General features: G+C 35.1%; 1 protein-coding gene across 2 annotated transcripts; it reads right to left on the minus strand.

Annotated features, from left to right (window-relative positions):
• Positions 1-368: 368 nt before the first annotated feature.
• On the minus strand, positions 369-14,427 carry LOC118265565 (integrin alpha-PS3). 2 transcript variants are annotated; one of them, XM_050706015.1, is made up of 21 exons: positions 14,255-14,427; positions 13,401-13,543; positions 11,192-11,289; positions 10,655-10,769; positions 10,205-10,360; positions 9,632-9,742; positions 9,052-9,140; positions 8,476-8,700; positions 7,680-7,794; positions 7,027-7,200; positions 6,466-6,648; positions 5,859-5,983; positions 5,699-5,765; positions 5,162-5,309; positions 4,369-4,734; positions 4,009-4,093; positions 3,668-3,730; positions 3,099-3,231; positions 2,622-2,694; positions 1,646-1,766; positions 369-1,231 (listed from the first exon to the last, which is right to left on the minus strand). In XM_050706015.1, the coding sequence occupies exons 1-21, from the start codon at positions 14,404-14,406 to the stop codon at positions 1,091-1,093; spliced, it is 2,883 nt and encodes a 960-aa protein (XP_050561972.1). In that variant the 5' UTR covers positions 14,407-14,427; the 3' UTR covers positions 369-1,090. The 2 variants fall into 2 exon arrangements, with proteins under 2 accessions (XP_050561972.1, XP_050561973.1); XM_050706016.1 differs by having other exon boundaries at positions 8,476-8,696; positions 9,048-9,140.
• Between the last annotated feature and the right edge of the window lie 888 nt (positions 14,428-15,315).

Genomic DNA, 15,315 nt, shown 5'->3' on the forward strand with positions numbered 1-15,315 from the left:
GGACTCTCGTACTATGAAGCGTAAACCGTGTCAATAGAATCGGTATAGAACTGATAAATTGGGTGTTGGAGCAAATCAAGGGGTGAATGGAAAAGTTGGGTGAGTTGGAATAGTGCAATCAAGTTAGAGATGTTATGGACAATATGGGTGCTAAATTAGGTGTGGTTATGAAATTAGATGTATATTAGTAATATAATGGCTAAAAAGTATGAATAGTTAATTATTATGTGGGTTTTTCGATTTAGTGATTAAAGTCTGTAGAAAGAAGCATTTGGCTAATTATATTTTGGTTACTTAGGGTCATCTAACTGGTACATTCATTTTTCAATTTTAGTTATGAGATCTAGAGGGAAAATAAAAAGAATATACTTTTTAAAAATAAGAATATAATTAATACAAATGTATATCGAACAAACAAAATTATGAGCCTAGAAAACTATACCTATATTTCAATACCTATTCTAATAATAATCTCTTTGGTGTCTTTATCGCTCATTTATAATCCGACTAAATTGCATTAATTTTAGAGCCTCCAACTTTCTCGTTCTCCTCTCCAAAAAAAAATTTAAGTTTATATTTTCTTTAAAATTTTTATTTACAAATATCAGTCTATCAGTCAACTTATTTCTCTTTCTCATTCTCATTCTCATTCTCATTCTCATTCTCTTTCTCTTTCTCTTTCTCTTTCTCTTTCTCTTTCTCTTTCTCTTTCTCTTTCTCTTTCTCTTTCTCTTTCTCTTTCTCTTTCTCTTTCTCTTTCTCTTTCTCTTTCTCTTTCTCTTTCTCTTTCTCTTTCTCTTTCTCTTTCTCTTTCTCTTTCTCTTTCTCTTTCTCTTTCTCTTTCTCTTTCTCTTTCTCTTTCTCTTTCTCTTTCTCTTTCTCTTTCTCTTTCTCTTTCTCTTTCTCTTTCTCTTTCTCTTTCTCTTTCTCTTTCTCTTTCTCTTTCTCTTTCTCTTTCTCTTTCTCTTTCTCTTTCTCTTTCTCTTTCTCTTTCTTTCTGTCTCTCTCTCTTTCTCTCTCTCACTCGCTCTCTATCTCACTTTATCTCTCTATAAAATAATCTATCGCCACAAGTAAAAGTATGTCAATGTTATAATTCCTCATCAGAATCTAACGGTATGTCATGCTCCTCTTCCATCTGTCCTGATGAAGAGTCACTCTCTTGTAGCAGTCTCTGATTGTTCTTCTGTTCTTGAAGCATTCTATGAGTAGTTCTCTGGAAGAATCCTCGCTGGAATGGAAAGAAATTGATGATGTGACTGGTTTCAAGTTAGTTTTGGTTAGGTATCCAAGGAATATAAAGTCTTTAGGAACAGTAGTTTGAGTATGTGGGTATTTTGGTGGTGTAGTCACATACTGAACTCATTTAGCTTTCAAATACTTATTAAGACATACAAACAATTTTAAATATCAAACATCTATAAGGTGTTATAAAATTATATGCCACGGCTTTAATGGGAGGCACTGTTGTGTTTGAGGATTACAATACAAATGTAGATGTATACATATAATAATACAATCGATTTTTAGTTTAACTATAAGCGGAATCAAAACTAAACATATAGAGAATTGTTACAATATAATAAAAATATGTTTGTGTATTACTTGCTTACTTTCTTTTGCATTCATGAACCCTTATACTCACTTTGTAAAGTATAGTCACTATCACAGCAAGCACCAACAGGCCGAGTAGCACACAAATCAGTATCAACTTCCAAGTTATACTTGCAGGCTCCAGAATCAATCGGGTTGTCACCTCGAAATTGCTGTAAATTAAGAAAGAAAACATGATATATATTAAGGATAAAATAAGTTTAGTAGAGTAGTGTAAGACGTGGAATGTTAGCTACAAAAATTGTTTAATTAGAAACTTAGACAACTTTGTAAGTCAGGGGACACGGACTCAGGTCAAACGCATGGGATTAAATAGAAGTGTCCACCTACAATACAGCGCAGTGTAAGTAGCGTTTAACTTTGCAAAGGCAGATATCATACGCATGTAAGTATATGGGTGTGTTTATGTCGAACTAGCGGTAAAGCGCGCGATTCCCTCGCATCGCCAGGTACATTTAAAGGATTGTGGACCCCGCGCTCGCGCGATCAGCGTGACCGAGCGCTTAGTCTAATACCTAATCAGGAGCTAGAATTTTGATCGCTGGGTCAAATGACTAAGATATAAATTTATTGAGATACTTATAAAAAAAAACTTAGCACCCTGTGCTCCTAACCAAAAGTTTGCTATAAAGAGTCCCGTGACTCATAAATTATGAAAAAAATAAAAACATTTGGAATTTAAACTTTGCGCTTATTCGTTGAAGAGTCATAGTCACCAGTTGCTCAGAAAATCACAATGCAGTCAACTTTATCAATACTAAGAATATTTAATTTTGTACGAATGAGTAATAACCACAAACAGAGATAAATAACTACTAAGTAACGAGATGATAAGAAAATATGTTTGTACATACAAGCTCGTCAAGCTATCTCGAATTTTCGTAACACATTGTCGACTTTATTTGCAAACCGTTACGGTTAAAAATCTATTAAAAAGATATAAAAAATCGTAGGTATAGCATAATGCGCATAATACGTTTATACTAACATTGATACTTTATACTTACGTAGCTTTCTTTTTAAAGACAACAGCGACTTTAGTAGTTGCGTTGTACGTAGTATTCTCTAAAAGATAATTTCCTGAAAATATAAAGTCAAATAGAAAATTGCCTTTATTACGTACGGCATAGAGTTTAAAAATTATTAAAAACGCAACAAAGCGTATCATTATCATCACCGGCCAGAAGCCTAGGGTAAACTAGCATACGGGTCACCTGATGGTAAGCAATCACCATGGCTCATAGACACCCGTTAAGAAAGTAAGGAATTTAAGAGTCGTTGGGGAATCGGGGATTAGGAAGATTGAGGAGAAGTGTAATTAGGCCTCCGGTATCCTCAATCAAACAATGAACTACAACGCAAGCGTTGTTTCACGTCGGTTTTCTGTGAGGCCGTGGTATCACTCCGGCCGAGCCGGCCCATTCGTGCCGAAGTATGGCTCTCCCACATTTAAGTAAGAATTAGTTAACATAAACAAAAATTACCTTCTTTACTAAGATCCATTTGTAGAGGAACATAAACTGGACGGGAATCTTTGGCTGGTATGGGCCAAATACACATCCATTGATTTATCATCTCAGTTGGTACACAACCAGAAATATTGGTGGAAAGGGCAGTCTGAAAACGAAGGTTATACTAATTACAGTATGTATGACTTTGCATTACGTTTAAAGTAATCGAAACGACAGCGCGTTCGGCGCTCTGATTGGTTGGTATACCTATTGGTGATAAAAATAGCTAGGTACTCGTTCGAAATTGTAAGTCAAAGTCAATATTATTTATTTCAAATATACCGGGAAGGCACTTTTGAAAGTCAAAGCAAACATTACAATATTAAAAAAAAACAAAATGTCTTTCTGTCGATCAGTCCTCTAGTGAAGCTGTTTGCTCGTTCCAAATTGTAGCTTCGAATGGAAAAGAACGTGTGTTTGTCACATTGTCTGGATAGCCTCCATATACCAAAGAAAGATTTAGGGACGTATTTTGTATGAACCATCAGTAAATACGGTTATCGGATACTTTACAAAACTGTTGCAGTAGACGCTAAACTTACCTTGTCTGGTATATTAATATAAACTTCTACAGCAGATGTATCAGAGGGACCAAGATTTGTGATCTGAAATGAAAAAAAAAAAACCTAAAATAGAATCAACTAAAAATCACGGCTTACACACGTATCATATATGGAGAAAAGCCCTACTAATTTGAAATCACATATGGACTCTTTATCATTAGCAGCGTGCGCAGACGAGTAACATCGCAGAGGTAGCCTACTGCCGTGATTTTATACTTAATTTAGTATGTCTCACGATTTATAGTTATTACAAAAAAGTTAGAATCTAATTAAAAAAAGATCTTATTATCATTTATTGTAGTAATCATTAACAGTTTTACCTCAAAGTAATGTTTAAAAGTGAAGTTGCTCCCGGCCGCTAAACTATCCCTGGGTATAGATAGCGTTGCATTTGGCATTGCTTTTCTGAAAATGAAAATAATCTTTAAAATATATCGAACCGCCTTTAATTTTCTTTAGGGTCTCTTTAAGTCAGGTAATATCCCTAAAACCTTTTATAAGTCTGAAAAATACTATGCTGAAATCCGCATCAAAATCGATTCAGCGAAACGCGAGACAATCTCGCAAAAACAAACATGAACACATACAGGTCAAACTGAGAACCTTCTTTTTGACTCAAAATCAGATCTATAAAAAAATACATGAAAGCAAAATAAACCAAAAACAAACTCATGACTTACCCACTAACACTAAAGTCAGCTTCATGACTGACACTAATAAACACATCAGTGACATTATCATCAGTGACATTTCTATACAACGGATCAGTCAATTCAACTCTAATTCCAATAACAGTATCCTCCGTATCATTAGCATCATGGTTCATTTCGTAATCTAATTCAATTTCCCATACAATCTTTTCACCCCTAAGTAAAGGTGAAGGAACATCGCAAGTCATTCTGTGATCATCTAAAGAACATTCGCTAGGTATCCTTTTGGGTGATATTGGTATAGAAATATTAACTTTAGCAGCATACGCTGGTTCTTCTTGATTGACTATTGTGATTCGTGCTCCTAGTGATGTGTTGGATCCGGGAACATAGGGACTGAAAAGTGTAATTCCATTAGTATTTGAGAATAATTAAAAAAACTAGAAAAGATAAACTTGAATTAATGAATTCAAAAATTTTGTTTCCCCCTAGTCATTTTCATCATCGAACCACAAGACGGCCGACGAAGCGTCACCGCTTCATGGTAGATATCCTACCCAGTCGCACGAAGCGCTTCGCTTTAAGCTTCCTTGTGCGAACTGCTAAGGTGTGGAATTCTTTGCCGAAATCTGTGTTTCCTAATGGGTATAAACTCTTCAAGGCTTGAGTGAATAGGTTGCTCATAGGCCAACATGCTCTATTGTAAGCCGGATTATCACTTACCACCATGCGAGATAGTGGCCAAACGTCGACCCATCAAATATAAAAAAGGCTCATTTTACTAAAGACTTATAACTTTTAGCTGTAGTGATAGCTTTCATACTTATTCAAAGCTTCTAAGGTCAAGTCCAGCCAAGGAGTGCAGATCAGGTCTTCCCCACAATCCCTCATCAGCTGAATGAGGAACGAAGTCTTCAAAGTTGACTCCTCAGATAATCTTGCAGCATTCATTAAAAATGTTTCCGAATCCTCTGAAGTAACAAAAACTACAGTTATTGATCAAGATTGTAAAAGTAAACTATTAAAAACTGTTTTTATAAAAAGGGAACCGCCTTCAACTTTCTTTAGTGTCTCCATTTTTGAAGTCAAGTAATAACCCTAAAACTTCTTCTGTGTCTGAAAAATACTATGCTAAAAACCAGTTCAGCCAAACGCGAAGCAATCGACCACAAAAATACACAAATACATACAAGTCAAACAAAGAACCTTCTTTTTTTTGAAGTCGGTTAAAATCTCCCATTTTATAAACTCTCCGTTAATGGTCTGCCCTATTGACTACATATTATTATTTCACTCGAGAGTCAAACTAATGTTGTCGAGTCAATCAACTTGATATTTCAATTACTAATACAATGTTTACCTTTCATCAACTCATCAGGTTCTAGTTGAAATACCAATTCTATTGGCTTCGATAAATCACCAGTTGGCTGGAACAATACATGAAACAATTAATCCTTATTTGACAAATGATTTTAAACTATATCACCAAATTCTACGGTTTTATTTTCTTTATTACTTACATTTACTTCAATCTCTTGTTGATCACACGTTTCAATGCCTGGTCTAACACGGACTTTGTATTTTGATTCTCCTGATATCATGGCTCTGTTGGATTCAGGATCAGCCTCAATATTCGCAATAATATCTAAAAATAAAATTCAGATAATGAACATAATTTTATTATGAATAAATCATTTTAGTTAATATGTGATGTCGCTTAAATACAGATAATAATGACGCTGATTTATTTTTTATATAACGAATCACGTATATTTCGTAATATTAGGTATATCAGACTCTGTGTTACTGACAATTTAAAAAAACACAATTTACTTTAAGATCGGCCCAAAAATTGGAACTGAATGCCTTTTGTTCGAATGCCACTAATTTTTTGTAGTATACGGTAAAAAAAGAACCATAAAAGAAAGTGCAGGCGGATTAACTGATGGTAAGTAATCATCGCCCACGGTCACCCAAAACGCCAGAGGCGAAATAAATGGTTGTTGGGGAATCGGAGATTGGAAAAAGGGTTCCTCTACCGTTACGACTCAACAATATTGTGATAAATAAAAAAATTACAAGATAACAGTAGCTAAGGTAAGAACAATATACACACAAAATACTAACTCAGCTCCACATGAGGCCATAGTTCCATAAAAGGCGATGAGACACAGAACTCAGCTTGAAAACTTGTGGCATTGTGTGGCAGGTTTATGGCATTAGGCACCTTTATTGAAGCGTGGACTTTAATGGTTGGAATACATCGGTAGAGGTACGCTGTCTGACTGTTTTGAGCTCCGATGGCTAGATCTATAAAAAGAAAAAAATATTACAATCTATAAAAAAATTGGACTGCCAACTACCTACGAGTACTTGTAAGGAAATAAATAGAGGATGGAAAACTTATTGTCATTTAGTTTGAATAATATTTTAGATGATAATTATTATAAAATTAAAAATATATTTTGAACACTGAAGTTTCTTTCCCGTTCTTTACTATTCTAAGCTACTCTTTCGAACGAGCACCTAGCTTCACTGACGGACAGACCGACAAACTGTTATTTACTTCTTTATTTGTTAACATTTCAAAAGTACCTATTTGTGGATTAATTGGAATAAATGATTTGACTTTGACTAAAAATTCTTTAATAATAATAACTAGACTATTGATTGACACAGGAATCTTACCGCTACAGTTATTTTGGTCTATATCAACGCCTTTGGCTATAGACCACCCAAAGCCTCGGGCAGTACGGGGCTGTATACGCTGTACGTTATTTGTACTGAGTCCTTTAGAACATCCTCTATAAATGTAAACTGCTCCAATCCCATCATCTTCCCATGGTGCTCCTATAGCTACGTCTGTAAAAAAAAAAGTTATGCAACTATTTTATAATTGACATTTTGTTTTAGTTTCCATAACTAATTAGCTGGTCTACTAAGGATAAAAACTAATGTGGGAGAGCCAAACTTCAGCACGAATGCACCGGCTGGACTCCAAAACGCTGACAACACACTTGTAACGCCTCTTGTGTTTCGGGCGATGGCAATTGCTTACCATCAGGTGATTTGTGTGCACGTATACCGGTTTATGCCATAAAAAAGTCTAGACTGGATAATCAACTAGAACAAGACCAGCTTTTTAAACTTGATTAACAGGATAAACCATGCCTTGGATGTACAGAAACGGATATAAAAAGGTCTTAATTAAAAATTTATATACTTTTGAATCCTATCTATATCTTTGTATATCCTATCCTATCTCTAGCATGGCTTAAAACTAGTCGAGTTCCTCGTCAAACTTGACAGTTACGTGAGTAAGCTGATAACATTATATTTACCTTTGAATCCATTGCCATCAATGTCTCCAAGGTCAGCAATGGAGAGCCCAAACCATGCTCCGTTAGTACCAGATCCCGTCACAATACCACTTTCTACAAAAATGAAACTGAAGTCCTGGAAAAAGGGATACACATTAATTTATGCCTCTGATTCAAAACTTATAATCTGTGTATTGAAATGTATCTGTGTGTGAGTAATAAAAATAACTTTTTTATTTTCTGAATCATAGTTAATTTAAAACCAGAGTTTTACTAAACACAGAGTTTGACTGCCTCGTTGGTCGAGTGGTCGCAAGTGCGACTGCCGAACAAGGGGTCTCGGGTTCGATTCCCGGGTCGGGCAAAAGTATTACTGGGCTTTTTTCGGATTTTCGAAAATTTCTCGGTAGTAGCACGGAGTCTGGAATTGTGTCCAGGATATGGCAATAGGCTCACCACCTATTACATGGGACTTACAACAGAAATTGTGAAAAAGTGGGTCTACATTGTAGTGGTATTACGTGCCATAATGTGCACTTCTGCCTACCCCTTCGGAGATTAAAGGCGTGACGATATGTATGTATGTATTTTACTAAAGTTTGTTGAAAAAAAACTCTTTTAAATAGTGAATCCAATTTAAAAATTTCTTACAATGGTATATGCGAGGAAAACTACCTACTTTTTTTAGAGCACCCCATACAGGAATCGAACCTGCTACATGTTGCACAGCAGTCTCAAATTTATTTTAGGTAAATACCTATAGGTATCACTCATCCTCTACCGAATATAAAACCACCACAATAAAACACCCACATACCTTTTCCTTAGACAAATAAACAAAAACAGCTCCTTGATCGTAAGGTAGACCACCATCATCCTTCACATACGTTGGTGCTCCAATTAACAGGTCATCGAACCCATCTCCATTGAGGTCTGTGCAGCAGACACTGGCTCCAAAGTACGAGCCGGTTTGAGGACCCCTGATTTTTGCCTTAATGGTTAAGGGCTCCAGCTCTTCCGTTGGTGGAACGAATATGACTACCTGATAAATGTAATTTTGATAGAATTATTGTTAACCAAATTTGAAAAGACTCGTAGGAGAGTTTGAGTGCGATTCTAGAATTAAGATAAAAAAATTATGTTGTTAAAAGGCGGAAGGCATTTTGTATTTCGGTGGAAGTTAATTTTGGTTACTAGGACCTATTTGTCATAATTACGCTTTCCCCAAATTATTCTTTATCGATTTATAATTATAAATCGGTAAAAAGCAAACATCATTTTAAAATTCATACAGCATTTAATATTCGAGATTGGACAAGTCAGATACATTTTAATGAATACTAATTTGTCCTTATTAAATATACAAAAGAAAAATCCATTTAATTTTACCAACCTGACCACTAGCAATGTTATATCGAGGAGCCCCAGCTACATACATCACCTGTCCACTACTGTCGAATATTCCAGAGTCGACGCTGTATCCTACAACGAAAGATGTAATTATTTTCATACCCATTTAGTGAAAAAATTAAAAACAAACTCATCTTTACTCTTTTTTATGACGGGGGAAACCAATGACGTCTAGCTTTTTGGAGTCCTAAAGACTAGGTAGTGTGAGATTTTTACCACACAAAGACATCCTCAGCATCTATAAGGGTCTAATCGCTTTTTTTTTGAAGGGGGAAAATCATCCAATGGCTTCTCCCACCTTGGGCGAGGCGAGAGGGAGTGTCAGACTCTTAGTGACTAAAAACGACCCCGTTAATACTCCTGTTTTTCTGGCCAGAGTCCTGATAAACCTGCTAGGTAGTTCGCAGCTTTGGACTCCGGATTCCATGGGTGCACGTATTACGGCACATCCCTTAACATACCCCTAGGGTAATGAACCAGATTTTCTTCTGTATTGTGGATGTGTTTTTCTTCTATAACTATTTAATTCGTCCTGCGTTTCAAAACATTAATTTAATGCTTACCAAAATAATCATCAGGTCCCAAGTCCTTGCTAAGGTAAGGATTCATTGTAGGCAACTTGTTCGTGTATGTACCGGTGTCATTTGGGAAGTATGATAGACTTATCACGCCACCTGTAATACAAACAATAACATTATTAGATTTTATAATAACTATGTGACATACTTAGTTACCTAACTAAAAATCATTGTTCATTAATAAAGGGCGGCGAGAAAGTGCAGCCACAGTTGCAGCGTGCGCGACGTCACAGTTTCTGCGTACGCTGCTTATGATGAAGTCTATCTGTGACTCGAAACTAGTAAAGCCTTTCTCCATTATTGTACGTGATTAGAGGAATCTCTGGATACTGGAAGGGCATAGGTGCCTCAATTACAACTCCAGAAGACCACGTGCTGGGTATCCCCTGTCGACTTTTTTCTATTGACATTATGAAATATATCATACGACATACTATTTAATTGCCCTCAGGCGAATAATGGAGCACTTTCACTATGTATATAACATCATGTATTTTATTACCTACTTATGCTTGCAATAAATGAATTAAACTGAATTGAATTGAATCGAATACTTACCAGTCCATTGCAATAGTCCAGGAGCTCCAAGTATAACTGTGTTCATCTTGGTAACAGCCGCTGACATCCCAGCTTGTCCGTATGCGTAGAAATTGAGGTGGGTACCATATGCCCCATACTCTCGTCTACTTCCATCTGTGACGTAAGCTTGACGATCTAGAAAGAAAATAATTCGATATTTGACGAAGTAATTCGACCAATTTCAAGCCACACTCGGGGTTTTTTTGTCATTGCTTTATCTCCTTTTATACCTATTATTATAATTTAACTTGTAAACATGTAAATGCTGTGCACACCTGTAAGTGACAAGTTTACTCTGGATAATATGATCTATAACAATGTTTAAAAAAGAAGAATTGGAAGAATGATGATGATAATGATGCCATGATGCCACCATACAATTTAAAGCTAAACTTACTAGCTACTCTTACTATTAGTAGCTAAACTTACTATAATCTTTTAAACAGTGTATAGGTCGGTTTCCTCTCCTCGTCTGCAGTAAACTAATGCCATTCATCAATAAATGTTTCGTCCCGTAAGGAGATGTCCATCTTGGGGCGTTAACCTGAAAAATCACAAAATTATTACACATACTACATTACTATTCTGAAGAAAAGCAGGAAAAGGAATGAGGTAGTTTTAAGTCAGTAAGAGTTTGAAAAACTCCCTCTCGCCTCGCCCAAGGCGGCAGAAATCGTAGGATAATTATTTCAAAGACAATTATTTTAATATTATTTTTTTCAAAAGTGTTCTTACTATGATATTTTGATCTATAAATATACACACATCACAGACCAGAATCGTAACAACGATTTGGATCATAGAATGTTGGGAAATTATTAAATAAGAACCTTTACGAAAATTTTCAACAAATGTTTTAGTTCAACTTGCGAACAATCATCCAAAAAGACAGACAAACTAACAAACAAACAGTCAGTCATTATTCATATTTATTATTAAAATATCTGATAAGACCACAAAACATACCAAAAGTCGTCCTCCAGGCAGCAACACCATGGACGCTCCGTACCACATGTCATCTCGAAGGAAACCAGGCATCAATCTATTGAGTATATTCTCGTTACCTGAAAACACAGGAAAATACATTTATTTATTAGTATTTTACACTTTATGTACATTATACAAAGGTGGATTATAAAATGTGGTGTAAAATATAGCCATAAGGGTGCTTTTCCCCGGAGCTGCGGACTACCTAGCGGGTTTACCGGGGCTCCGGCTCAACAATCAGGAGTAGGAACGGGGTGGTTTTAAGTCAGTAAGAGTCTAACACTCCCTCTCGCCTCGCCCAAGGCGGGAGAAGTCATTGGATGATTTTCCCCCCTCAAAAAAAGGGTGCTTTTCCAACAGAGATGTGCTACGTTGCTATGGATGCGTTTGGTATCCACCAATCATCATCATTGGTACATACAGCTTAGCACTGGTGGAAACGGATTCAACTAAGATATATATTTTTATACGAAAAGATGCGTGCTATTGCGTATTTGCTGGTAAAAGAAAACCGACTTCACAGAAGAAAATCGGTTAAAAAGAACACTAAAATGGTCAAAATAACTTTTATTTCGGAGGTCGGTGTTAAATAAGAAACAAACAATAATGAGAAACATCGACTTTGGAAATTGATGACAATTTGATCCGTCTTTCTTCAGTGAAGTCGGTTACGATTTGTATTTATTTTTTCTTATTTAAAAATGTCATATTTAAATGATACCTAACTCTCCGAAAAAAATGGCAGGTAATAAAAAAACAGGCTGTATAATAATTATATAGGACAACATATAATATAGTTAAAGTACATATAGTTACTACATGCATCTATTGAAATTCTTCTTGTTTGCCAAATTCAAAACACTTTATTTTCCTTCACTGATTTATCCTCAAATCTAGGTACCTACTCGTATTAAATTACTTATCATCGTTCAGTTATTTATATAAATTATGTCACAAACATACATTAACTAATTGATAATGAATTATAATTAAGTCCAAAATGGAAGTTACTATACCGATTGTAATGTAACTCGGTACTCATACGTAATACCTATATTTACTGCAATAAGTACATATAATATGTATAGGTTATTACGATAATTTAATTTATACATATTTAATAAAACTGTACAAGTTTTTATTCTGTACATTTTAAGTAAAAGAGAGACAGGCTTCGGCACGAATGGGCCGGCTCGACCGCAGTGATACCACGGCCTCATAGAAAACCAACGTGAAACAATCCTTGTGTTGTGCTTCGTTGTGTGCATGAGGCTACCGGAGACCCAATTACCCCCGTTCCCAATATTCCCAATCCCTGATTCCCCAACAATCCACGCTCTTGTTACGCCTCTGGTGTTTTAATGTCCATGGGCGGCGGTAATTGCTTACCATCAGGTGATCCGTCTGCCCGTTTACCGACTTATTCCATAAAAAAAACAAGGGAAACCGCCCCATCGCTCCTGTCGCCACATAAGGAGCGGCCAACTAGTTCTGCGCGTACTAAAATAATTATTTTTCTCTTATCAATAAATAGTTATAAATAGAAACAAAAATAATAATTATATAAAGGACAAATTATGCATAACCATTGTTTTATTATTGAGTTTTATTTAATAAAGAACAATAATTGATTAAAATTAATAGTTTTATAATAGCGATGATTCACAATTATGTATAGGGAACATAGTTATGTTTTGTTTCCGTTAAAATAATACCTAGAAACTATGATTAATGTGGAAGGGACTTTTATTTATGTATAAATTATACTTAAAGTAGACTTTAGACTGCCTCGTTGGTGGTCGCAAGTGCGACTGCACTGCACTACTGTCGAGAAAAATATTACTGGGTTTTTTCGGTGTTTCGAATATTTCTCAGGAGTAGCACGGAGTCTGGAATTGTGTCCAGTATATGGCAATAGGCTCACCCTACATTATATAGCGGCATTACGTGCCATAATGTGCACCTCTGCCTACCCCTTCGGGGATAAAAGGCGTGACGTTACATCATATATTATTTTAAAGTACCGATATTTATAAAGCCACTACCTATTCATTTATTTTGAAATCATTCATCTTATAGCTGCCACAGATGTTATTGTTATTAAGTCATACCTAAAAAAACAACTGCACATCATTGTATTATGACTTTAAACCTTATAACTACTAATTTAAAGTTGATAATTCATTACCTGCTCTTCCAGATCGTTTTATAGTAGTGCAAGCTCCATCCTTTAGATCCAAGTAGGCAAGTGAACAATTGAATACCATTCCAGGTTTGATTCCTCGCGAGGACTCTTTGGGTTCTTTTGCTTTTGGGGCTCCAACTAGTAGTCTGTAATAGTAAAAAAAAAGTTATTTACGAAAACAAATTATTAGAACCTATGTACTTGTGCAATTATAAAAATACACATTGTTCATTTACATACACTACCACAGTAGTCGAGAATCGAACCCAACCACATTGACCACATATTGTGCATCGGTTGCCAAATATCAGGCAATATCAGACCGCATACTGTTATCTACTATATAGGTATAATTATGTCATTATCATATTAATAACAAGACGTCTACTCCTGAACACAATTATAAAGAAATATTTAAAAACACAATTTTAACTCTACCTACATGACAATCCAACTCGACACATTGGATATCATACTACCGTACCTAAAATGTATCATTTTAAAACAAATCATAGTATTTTTATGGCTAAGCAATCCCCACCATCAGTGAACACCGGTTACACTAAAGGAGTTACACGCTTGCGTTGTGTATCGTTGTGTGAGTGAGGTTACCGGAGGCCCAATCACCACCGTTCCCAATCTTCCCAATTCGCGATTGCCAACAACCCTTAAATTCCTAACCCCAAAAGATCGGCATCGTACTTGTAACGCCTTTGATGTTCATGGGACACCATGGGCGGCTGCGATTGCTAACCGTCAGATGATCTATCTGTCTGCTCGTTTACCGGTTTACACCTTCAAAAATGAAAGGTAGAACTAACAATTGGTAATTTAAAATACTATAAAATTATATTTACCCATCGGGACTCAAAATGACGGAATAACCGAAGTATTCGGCGTCATACTCCGGATGGAACGTTATACCAGTCTTCTCGTGGAAAATATGACTCGATGTAGAAAGGTGTATAATTAATACTGATACCACACAGAATACTGATTCTTTGACCATTTTTGATATAATATGTTTCTGAAAATGAAAAGAAAGTATTATTCAAATAATATTTTTTCTGAAAATTAAAAGACGCACTTTCTAAGGAAATAAATTATTAAATATAGTCGTTTGAATAAACGTTTGATTAAAATAACACTTTTTCAATCAGTCAAATGTCACAACATAACTAATCTACGAAAATCTAAAAAATAGATTTTTTGCATAAATTTTATGGTGTATTTAATGCTGAATTTTAATAATTAAATCCTGATTAAATAAATTCTGACTAAAAATATATTACAAAATAATTTGTTACATACACACTTTACAATCAAATATATAACTTACTAACAAATACAACAATGAAAATACTAACTTACCACACAAACGGATCCTATAAAAATTTCACGCAGAAATACCGTCACTCACACAGTCATATTTAAATGATATAAGTCCTGTTTCACTCATCGACAACAATAAAACTACACTGCACTGTATTGCCCATATATATATAGGTATTTTAAGATTTGACTAAATACCTAAATACTAAATGTACTTGGATTACACTTAAATATGTATAAATATGACTACAATGACTTAAAATAACACTACACACGATACACTCCAGAAAACAACTGATTAGAAATAATTCCGACCGCAAACAAAACATTAAATAAATTATTAATAATAATAAATAAATAAACGAAACGTTAAGTTAAATAAAATTTAATTTTTTCTCTAACTATTAAATATTTTTAGTTAATTTTTCTCTAACTATTAAACATTTTTAGTTTAAATAAAACTAAAATATCGTGCTTTTAGTTAAAACTCATATCAATGAATGAGGTAAACATTTGCATGAGCGTCCCAAGCGATTTGCGACCTCTGATTGTAAAAAAACACTGCAACACTGAACTTTAACTTACT

This window comes from Spodoptera frugiperda, chromosome 28 (genome assembly GCF_023101765.2).
Source record: "Spodoptera frugiperda isolate SF20-4 chromosome 28, AGI-APGP_CSIRO_Sfru_2.0, whole genome shotgun sequence".
Taxonomy (NCBI): Eukaryota; Metazoa; Arthropoda; class Insecta; order Lepidoptera; family Noctuidae; genus Spodoptera; species Spodoptera frugiperda.

Excerpts from the sequence above, each read along its gene's own strand:
- LOC118265565 (XM_050706015.1), bottom strand. The coding sequence starts at position 14,406 with ATGGTCAAAGAATCAGTATTCTGTGTGGTATCAGTATTAATTATACAC. Across the intron at positions 9,141-9,631 it reads GGGACCTGATGATTATTTTG|GATACAGCGTCGACTCTGGA; the intron begins GTAAGCATTAAA and ends CTTTCGTTGTAG. Across the intron at positions 8,701-9,051 it reads ATAACATTGCTAGTGGTCAG|GTAGTCATATTCGTTCCACC; the intron begins GTTGGTAAAATT and ends TACATTTATCAG.